Source organism: Protomyctophum parallelum (assembly GCF_964188405.1).
Source record: "Protomyctophum parallelum genome assembly, chromosome: 21".
Classification (NCBI taxonomy): Eukaryota; Metazoa; Chordata; class Actinopteri; order Myctophiformes; family Myctophidae; genus Protomyctophum; species Protomyctophum parallelum.
Window position 1 is genome coordinate 21,556,840 of NC_139713.1, and position 10,056 is coordinate 21,566,895.

At 41.3% G+C, this 10,056-nt stretch overlaps 2 protein-coding genes across 2 annotated transcripts in view; both read right to left on the reverse strand.

Annotated features, from left to right (window-relative positions):
- slc31a2 (solute carrier family 31 member 2) overlaps positions 1 to 5,440 on the reverse strand; it is a 47,061-nt gene extending 41,621 nt beyond the window's left edge. The window contains exon 1 of the mRNA XM_083794186.1: positions 5,259 to 5,440. Coding sequence (XP_083650312.1) covers positions 5,259 to 5,264 — 6 coding nt within the window. The 5' untranslated portion in view covers positions 5,265 to 5,440. The remainder of the gene's footprint in view (positions 1 to 5,258) is intronic.
- Positions 2,587 to 3,870, reverse strand: LOC310879602 (nucleosome assembly protein 1-like 1; the record flags this gene model as incomplete). The annotated part of the gene is made up of 2 exons (XM_083794373.1): positions 3,834 to 3,870; positions 2,587 to 3,417 (listed from the first exon to the last, which is right to left on the reverse strand). Exons 1-2 carry the CDS (start codon positions 3,852 to 3,854, stop codon positions 2,587 to 2,589), a joined length of 852 nt encoding a protein of 283 aa, XP_083650499.1. The 5' UTR covers positions 3,855 to 3,870.
- Positions 5,441 to 10,056: the final 4,616 nt, after the last annotated feature.

Consider the following 10,056-nt stretch of genomic DNA (forward strand, 5'->3'; position numbering starts at 1 on the left):
GACAGCTACTGGATGGTCATTTAGGGCTATTACTAAAGTACTAAAACATTTTTTTCTATATTGATTGCATTGAATGTATTTAATTATGTATTTTAATTATATTTTTGTATATATATCGCTGTTATATGGTTCTTTATTTCACATTTGCTTTTCTGCTGTAACTTTACACCAGCAGTGGTGAACTGAACTCCAGTAGCTACTTGAGTTAAATCGCTGTGAGCTTGTTATACATCTGCCATTTTCGCAAATTTCAAGTACTTTTTCCAGAAATGCAGTGGAGTCAAAAAGTACAATATTTGTCTTTGAAACGTAGTAGAGTGAAAGCCTCACAGTTAAGTACAAATACCGGCGTTCAGAGCATGGGTTTTATGCCGTTCAGACTATGGGTTTTATGGGTAAGTCTCCCAGTGGTTTAGAGGCAACCTAGAGCCAATCACGAAAAAGTATCCACTAGAAGACTAGAGGTAGTAGCAATAGCAAAGGACTCAATTTGATCTATGAAATCTTTTGAAAAATGTTTTCATTTGTTTTTAATTCATGAACATTTTTGGGAACTTTTTTGAATGTTTGAAAATCTTTTAAGTAATTATTAAAGACCGAATGTAGGAAATGCACAATAATAGGATATTTATTTGTGACCCATAAAAATGGTTCCATGACCCAAAAGTGTGTCCCGACCTCCTTTAATATACAACCTCCTTTATAGCTATATGGTCCCGACTGGCCGACTGGATTTGGAACCTGTGGGTCAGGCCCCTTGGGTGGTCTCCACATGATTTCGGGTGGGTCCCCAGTTGACAGTGAAGTGAAAATTTAAGGACTTTTAAGATCTTTTTAACCATTTTAATTTTAATAATAATAATAAAAACATTACTGCATCAAAAGTAATCAACAAACTATACTATAAAAACTGGTGAAACAATGGACAAATTAAATTGTCAAATAATAGAGGCAAGGCAAGGCAAGGCAAAAAAAAAAACATGCATTGTGGGCTTGTAGATCTTCTATTTTCACAATATTTATCTGTGGAACCGAGTCAAAATGTAATGCTTCAACTCCTGTCTCCTAGATTCTTAATCACATGAAACAGTGTGAGATGAGGTACAGTGTACCTCATCTAGGCATGTCATAGTAGGCGAACATTCAACAAAAATAGCAGATCTTGTGAGCTTTTAAGATCAAAGAAAAAAATATAATAGGGGTTAGTGGTCAATCAGAGCAAGAAAACTCCCAAGTAGTGCATCAACTGTTTTAACGTTTAAAAGTAACCCCATGTCAACTGCATTTCACTGCAACTGATAGAAAGGTAGGTCAGAGTCCGAACAATAGATGTGAAACCACACCACTGTTTAACAACTACTGTATGCAACATTCACCTCCAGGCTCCATTGCATTTTCATGTCATTATTGTGTTAAAAAAAAGTTTTGCAAAGGGACAGTAATGACTTGATTTGATGATTTCTGACAACATGGACTTGTTTATTCTGTTCTCCATCCTAAATACAGGGCATGGTATTCTGACATGCCACAGTGCCACCTAGTGGCCTGGGATACTAAGCACATCATTACGTCCCATTTTCTAATCTTGAACAAGTATAACTGTCAATGGGGCAATAATATCATGCTGAACCAAGTCACCAGGCCTCTAGTTAATAGAATAATAATTGCGTACAGGGCTAATCTTGCAAACCGCTGCTGGCAAGTAGGCCTACTTCAATATGACTAGGAAAAAAGAAAGGAAAAACATGGCAGGATTCAATTTGCTGGAACATACTGCTGGCTGCAGGATGCAACTAGTGTTCAAACATCTGAGTCTCCATTCTACTTTAAAATTTCAAAAAACAGTAAAAGTGTTGTGCACTTTCATACCTTTTTCGACTAATAACCTGGAACTTAGTAGGAGGAAGGGGGTTGAAATGGGCTTCTTTGACATTGCCATGTTGTAGGGGTTTGGGGGGTCCAGGGGGTCCCAGGAATATTTAGGTATAATATAGCATCATATTTGATTATTTGGCTATTCAAAAATAGCAGATAAACGAAATCTTAAAAAAAAAAATACAATTCTTTTAGTATATATATTTGAAGCAAACATTAACACCAATCTTCGCTTCTGGGGGTCCGCAACCAAATATATATAATTTTGGGGGTCCTTCACAGTTTGAGAACGACTTGTCTAACTCACAAGAAAGACCCCAAACTGGGAACCATTTGCAAAAAACAGCAGGATAGATATGCGGGTGCATATCTTTGGTCCGACATCCTAACAGTCCGGCGCAATAGTTCGACACCCTACCAACCTTCTGACTAATGACACGTATGTCTGAGCCACAGGTGAGTCTGTCGGACTATTGGTACGTATGCCCCTGCCCTCTACTGTTTGTTTCCATTTGAATATGCCTCTGGGAGCACCGCCCAAAAGAATGTCGATAACAAGAAGTGCAGCTCGGAATCTTACAAAAACCAAAACGAATTATCAGCTGCTCATTCCTTTCTTTTTTGCCAAGTGCCATTGGTTGGGAGGTTTTCATCCCTTTTGTGGTCATAGTCTGGGTCATTTTTCCTCATGTGATTTGAGTACCCGCTCAATCATTGCTCCTCACTAGACCCCTCGCTATCCGATTCATCGCTATCCGATTCATCAGAACAATCATCCTCGGCGGCCTCTCCTGTGAAGTAGAGCACGGCCTTGGGAACAATGCACTCGCGGAGTAAATCACCAATATCAAAATCTTTATCCAGGATGGCCAGAGAGTTTTCATCCATTTCTCCACTTTCTGGGACCACAGGCGGCGTAAAGAATTTGAAGAAGGATAAAACGCTTTTGGTTTTCTTCCTGTTGCTGCCATTGGACCTTTTCAACGTGACGTTCTTGCCCATTTTCCATTCAATCTTGCAGCCTATGCATTCAGTTATGTCTGGGCCATCTAAGAGGAAAGGGTCGTTTTCATCTGGAACGGACCTGTTCTTGTAGGTTTTTGTCAGCACTGTGTTTGTGAAGAAGTCGTTGGGCTCAAAGTGAAATTCTAATGTGAAGCTCATAGGCTGGCCTGGATCAGATAATTTAACTTTGATATCTTGTAAGTGTTTTAAGATGGGTTCATCATGGTCCTGCACCATTTCCCTGAGCTTTTCCACATTATGGAAGATAGTTAACCAGAAATCAGGGATGCCCTTGGGGTCCTCCTTCTCTTCACCCTTCTTCTCCTGTATCTTGGCCTTCTCCTTCATGTCCTCTGTCAACTCTTCCTCCTCATCTGACTTCCACTCACACTCCTCATCTGTTGGTTCGTAGACGGCTTTGATGATCTCGCTTCTTTTGTCGAGGAGGGGCTGGTAAAGGTAGGAGTACTTCCTCGACAGTTCATGGACCTCCTTGTGGTACTTGGCGTCAATGTGAGCACATTGCACCTGGAGGTTCTTGAGGGCACAAACACGTCTCTTTGAAGGCTTTGGTAATATGTCCATGGCAGCGTTTATGAGGCAGGTGGTGCTACCTGACAGCTAATTTATAGATTCTACGCTCGACAAAAATGATGTATGCTGAGAAAAAAAGTGATGTTGTGCGTTGCTAGGGAACATCTTTGATCCAAATATGGGAAAATGTGTCGTCACGCTATGTAAGGGATGTCAGTTCTGTCTTTTAATGCTTTTAATGTTCTACATTCTACAAGAAGCACGTTTTATAAATGTCCAAATTAGCACTTGTATTAGCACTGTATCTGTACTAACTGTACTATTAAAAGAGTCCAACAATATAAATATTTGGGTTTATTACAAATTCTCTTTTAAGTGCCATATGGAGATCCTAGTCCTATTTTCACTACTCATTGTACCGTAGTATTGACAAAGTTCATTGTGCTCCGCCTCGATGCTCACTGGTACAGTTAAAGATGAGGTCAAAATAGAGGTGGAGGTGCTGCCTTGTGAGCTTAAGATCAGCTATTTTTCTAGAGGTGGGAAAAAATAAATGGACCAGAGGTCTAGACTCCTGGGGGACCCTGGTCAATGAACTTCAAGTAGTGCACCAACTGTTTTAACATTTTAAAGTAACCCTATATCAACTGCATTTCACATAACTGATAGAAAGGTAGGTCAGAGTCCGAACAATAGATGTGAAACCATACCACTGTTTCATTTGCATGTAAAAAACAAAAACATTTGGAGTTTTAGACTTCTCTACCCTTGCATGCAACCAGGGGCCTGTTTCACGAAACCTGGATTAACTAATCCAGGATTTAAACCAAAACCAGGCTTGTTAAATCCTGGTCTGTATCCTGGTTCCGTTCCACTAAAGCCAAGCGAGGCTTAGAATGGGCGGATTTATCGAGCCAGGATCATAAAGCCTGGCTGAATGCAACCATAGACAACGGTAGACGCCCTTTCCGGCTCTGGAGCGAATGTGCTCAAGGGAGCACATTCAGACAATGTACTGTACAACACAATGTCTCTTTGAAGCAGAATGAGGCCTGGAATGAGCAGCACAGACAATAAAGGTGAAAGACACCAAGAAAAGGAGAACAGGGGAGAGAGGGACAGACAGACAGACAGGGTGTTGTAGGGAGACAGACTATCACAGGGCACAGTGACCCTCACTCAGCAAATTGAAGAGAGCTAGCTAGTGAGGAATGTCATGCTCTGGCCTGGTTCCCACAGCAGAAGGCAGGAACGTCTGTGCTGTGAATGTTTCAGGACGAAGAGAGAGGGGGTATATATATCTGGGACATCTTTGAGGTGTCACACAGTTACCAAGGATTTGGTTTTTAAATATGTTTTCAGTTTCAACCCGTCAGAAGTCTCTCTTTCTCTCTGCCATATAGACTAAAACACAGTTCAGTGGATAGTTGCAAAACTTGAGAAAGAGGCTAGTGACCTCATACCATTGGCTGTTGTGAAGATTGAACCCGTAAACTCCCCGTTACACAATGATAGGCAAAAAAACCTCCAGTGTTTAAAAATACACGATCGTTGTTTCCAAGCACCTTCTATACTGTAGGTATAGCCACATGCAGGTTAATATCAGAATACCGATATTACTGATTTCAGCTGTTACAATCCCAAACATGCAAACATGACAAGTTTCCCACCCCTGCTGTCATTTTCCTGGGGAATCCCTTGTGGACCCCTGAGGGTCCCCGGACCCCACTTTGAGAGTCACTGTTTTTACACAACATAATAACTGGCAGTAGTTCATTATTAATGTTGGAATGCTCTTCCATAATTCAAATGTATCTCTTCTTTGACAATCCATTTGTTATTACCTGCATGTCCTGGATCGCCTCCAGGAAGGCATTTAAGGCACTCTCACATCGACATCTCTGGCTGGCCTCCCTCCACAAACGGTCCAGAGAGGAGAGACAACATGTCAGAAGCTTGATACGAACATTGTAACATATACCGTAGGTTTGACCCCATTGACATGATACTTTTTCTACAGACTTTATGTGGGGGTATTCTTTTTACTGATTTACTCATTTCAGAAAATGTTCATTTATCTGCAATGTGCAATCAATGGTCTGTTCTTGTACTTTCCATCATGACAGATGCAAATAAAAACAGTACTGTTAGAACAGATCGAAACAATAATGTTACTGTTCATAGAAAGAAAATACAGTCTTGGTCTGTCTAAACAACCCTATACTTGACTGATACAACAGCAAATTGGGAACAAAAACGAATACAATAATATGCACATACATAATTAATAAATAATATGCATCATGCATATCCACAAGACAACCAGTTGAACAAAAAATAAACAGATGTCATTTTCTGTCTTTCTGTATTACATGCTACCACTAGAGGTCACTGTTGAATCATATTTAGGCAGGTCTACCTGAGGCACCCACAAGTCTAGCCCTACAAGCAGAACCCAATGCTACTGAAGTTTCTGACATTTTTTAGACCCAGAGCATTGGGTCCTATTCCACCTCCACCCTGCCACCGGGTACGCACACATATATAAACGTAAACAACTTCGGATAAGTCCTTCTACGCTCTTTCAGGACTTTTTTTCCGTGTGAGGGCTTCTGAATGTGTGAACTTTAAGTACCTATAAATACCGCTGCGAATATCTCCTGTGGCGCGGAAGCCGTTAAGTATTTTTAATCTTTGTTTGACCGATTTGGTCTTCTCTTCCTTCCTCGTTTATTGACACCTCATTGTACCGCCTATCTGGCTAGCTAGTGGCGCTATAGCTATGACAGAGCAGATCAGAGGCAGGGACGTAGCCGCACAAGCCAACCGCACACCGGGAGGCGGTACAATAAACGGTAAACAAACAAGAAGAAATAAAGCGACCAAATCGGTCAAACAAAGATAAAAAATACAACGGCTTCCGCGCCACAGGAGATATTCACAGCGGTATGTAGGTACTTATAGTTCACGAATTCAGAAGCCCTCAAAGGAAAACAGGCCGTCAAACGGCGCAGATACGATGTTACGGAGCGTTCCAAAATTCCCATACGAAAATATAGTTATGAACAGGGACCCTACATAAAACTCATCCGAATTTCAGAAAAGCTTTATGGAGGGTTCCGAGAGGGGCTACCACAAGTCAAGCTACATTAACTGTTACTTTTCACAATTCAAACGTAGCAAAAATAACCGGTATACAAGCCTCAAAGAAATAAATAAATAAAACGCTTTACGAATCATAGGCACGTTTTCAGCTTTAGTGGTACCGTACTGTAGCCATGGTTCATGACTCTCGTATTCATACGAGAGTCATGAAGAAACTTCACCCTGTTTTTTGCGCTCGCTGCATTTACAAGATTTCCGTATAGGCCTATATAAACATTCAGATTTCAAATATAAAGTACTCACAATTTGTCCCACGGGTGTTAGTTAGTAGCAGCTCCAGCGATTAGAATTCCTGCATCCCGCGTTGTTTAATAAAAAGCATTTTTATCCGAGGTGTTATTTTGCCATTGGCTTTCAACTACGCGCCCCTATCGGTCGGGAGGAGAGTGGCACTCGGTGTGTTCGATATACAGTAGGTACGCTGACCGCCCTGCCAATACAGACTAATAGGCGAGTGCGCTCCCGGTGTGCAACTGTGGATTTCCCAAACGAACCCCGTTTGAAAAAAGTAGCCGGGGAGCTCGGACAAAAATGCTTTTTATTAAACAACGCGGGACGCAGCAATTCTAATCGCTGGTACCCATATCTATAGGCTTATCTGTCTAAATAGCCTACTTCTACTTCGATCCTTTATGTCAGCGAAGTCCACATGGAGTTCAACAAACCGTGCAACCCAGATTCATTCATTTCACTCCTATATGCCACTAAAATGTGGAACGCCCTACCAACAGCCATTAAGACATGTGAATCCGTTGACACCTTCAAAACCGCCCCCATCCCCACCCATACTTTTTACTTTTAAATGATGATTTCCTGTTTTTCAAAAGTGTAACATGTGTACGTCTTTAAATGTTCTGTTGGATTGAAAATGGAGGACCCTGGTGTAGGCAGTTGTCTTGCTTTTCATGGTTTGATTGATTGATTGATTGATTGAAATGTTTATTTCACAGTAGGCCTATGTAGAATATGGGCGAAAGTCAATATAAAAACTGTTGTGGACGAACTAACACTAGCACACTAGCACTAACACTTTACAACAGGGTCCACCATTTTCAATTCATCAGATCATAGACGTATCCTACAAATATACACAAAAAGAAGATAAAGACAGTATAAAAGGGGGGAAAAGTAGGCCTACACTAGTGGGGGAAAGGGGTGGACTCAGACTTTATTTACGGGGGCCAGTTTCGAATTGCAGCAGCCATCCATATACTGTAGGTGCCTTTTAAGAGCGTATTTTTGAATGAGTCAAGGGATTCAAATTTCTTAATGGCAGTTGGTAGGGCTTTCCACATTTTGGTGGCATAGGAGTGAAATTAATTTAGTCCCTTGTTTAAACCGAATCTGGGTTGCACATATTGTTGAACTCTCTCTGATGTTGTGAGTGTGGACTTCGTTGACATTAAGGAAGTATTTAAACAGGTACATGGGTATCTTGGTTGTGTGGCGAATCTTGTAGTAGACCAGACCCATTGCAAGATGCTGTAGTCTGGAGCCTTGTTTTAAGGGCCTTTGAGGTGCTGTGGTACCAAGAGGTGCAAGTGTATAGCAGTGGCTCCCTTTGGTCTAGTGGTTAAGATATTGGACTCTCTAATTTTTTCTCTCTCACACACACACAGAGAGGAAGGGTTAGGCTCAGCTAAGCTTTATTCATTGCAACCATTCCCACTGCAGCCACCCACTATCAAAGTCCAAATGATTACATCGACTGGCTTTAATGACGATTTGACCTGGCACAATTTAAAGCCACAATGCTAAAGGTACTGGAAGAGAAAAGATTAAATCATTGTATGGAAAGCTATTTTCAGAGACCTTGCAATTATGGAAAACATAGAAAAGGCTTTGTACAATCAGCTGAATCAACAAGAAGCTCAAATCTCAAATGTCCTGATTAGAAAATGCCATATTTAAATTTTATTCTAATCTGTTTAATCCTGTGTTAATTGTATACTTGCCTGTGTGAAAGGAATAAGAAAGATAATTGGCACGGGAGATTTAATACTTTATAAAGATGGAATGTTTGAACACAATATCTGATCTACAAGCTGGTGACACATTGCGATGCGAAGCGTTGGGTGCTTTGGCAACCTCTGTACTAAAGAATGCTAGCTCACCGTTTAGTGCCATGCCGAGGTGCACTGACTGCTCTGCATTGAAGTGTGTCTGGAACAGATTGAAGTACATACAACCATGACACACTTACTACAGGAGCTTGCTGGGCCTAGAGGCAGTTACGCAAGTGGCCTTATTTATACCAGCTCCAACGGAGTGTCACTTATTCTCATGTGACTTCCATTGCGTTGGCAACCCCCAAGAGTTGGCTGTGGCCCTGTCTCCCATATGCACCTGTTTGTGCTCGTCACCTTTACATCATCTCTTTGGGCAGTGGTTATCAACACAGGGTCGAGGGACCACCAGGGGTCTTTGATGGGGTTCCAAGGGGTTCCCAGCTAAATTAATTTGATAGTTAGTAGGAACCAAATGGACCTTTATGGGTCTGTAACTCTGGCCGTGCAGAGGCGCTGACGTTCACAGACAGGTTGCTAATAAAAATGCAATGCAATTTCATACAGTGACAAGTTAGACAAACAGCTAACTAAATCAAAACCACTGGCCTTCAACACAAAATCCTGAGTGTTCATTTAGCTCTGTAAAAAGTGACTCTTGTAGGTCTGAGTCAAATGAACAGCCAGGATTTAGACAGTAAAGCAACCCTCTCCCAACCTCTTCCAAAACATGGTGCTGACCTTCTTTTCAGTGATAGTAAAAGCCAAAGCTAGCAAATGCGAAAACTGTGTGGTGCCATGCCAATACATTGATTTCGTAGGCTGTCATCTATTTCTGGCAGCCTGAGACAACCACTGCTTAATTTATACATTGTGGTAGTACAAAATATAAATCAGCCTTCAATGTATGTCATTGTGCAGCAGCCAGTTCCTCTGAGGTCTGAGTTTAGTGAGTTACATATAATTTTAAAAATAAATGTTTATACTATGTATACATGTACATGTAAAGCTTTATTATCTATAATTCTATAGTATCTACTTCAGCTTTGTTTTGAAAAGAAAAATGCATTAGGTTTAGGTTATGCATAGCTATGGTGGGAAAAATTGAGATTCGTGTGCAATTTTGTCCTTGAGAAGTTTTCCATTCCCTCACTCTGTAGGTCAACGAGCTGTTGGCTCGCTTTTATTAGCACTTCATTAACATTCATTAATTGCTTCCTTTCTCCTGGGCGCAGCCACAATCGAAACTGGAACTGATAGAATAGATGGAAGAGGAGGATCCGCCTGCTGCTCCAGTTTTTTAATGTTTAATTTATATAGCAGATCTGCAAGCTCACCACAGGCCACGATGTGGCATCATTGCAAGCTTGTAGATCCACCATTTCCGGATCAGGCTTACACACGCTTGGATGGCTGTCTAGTTCCAACATGTTCTCACCCTCCCACCCCGCCGCACACAGAGGAGAGACTA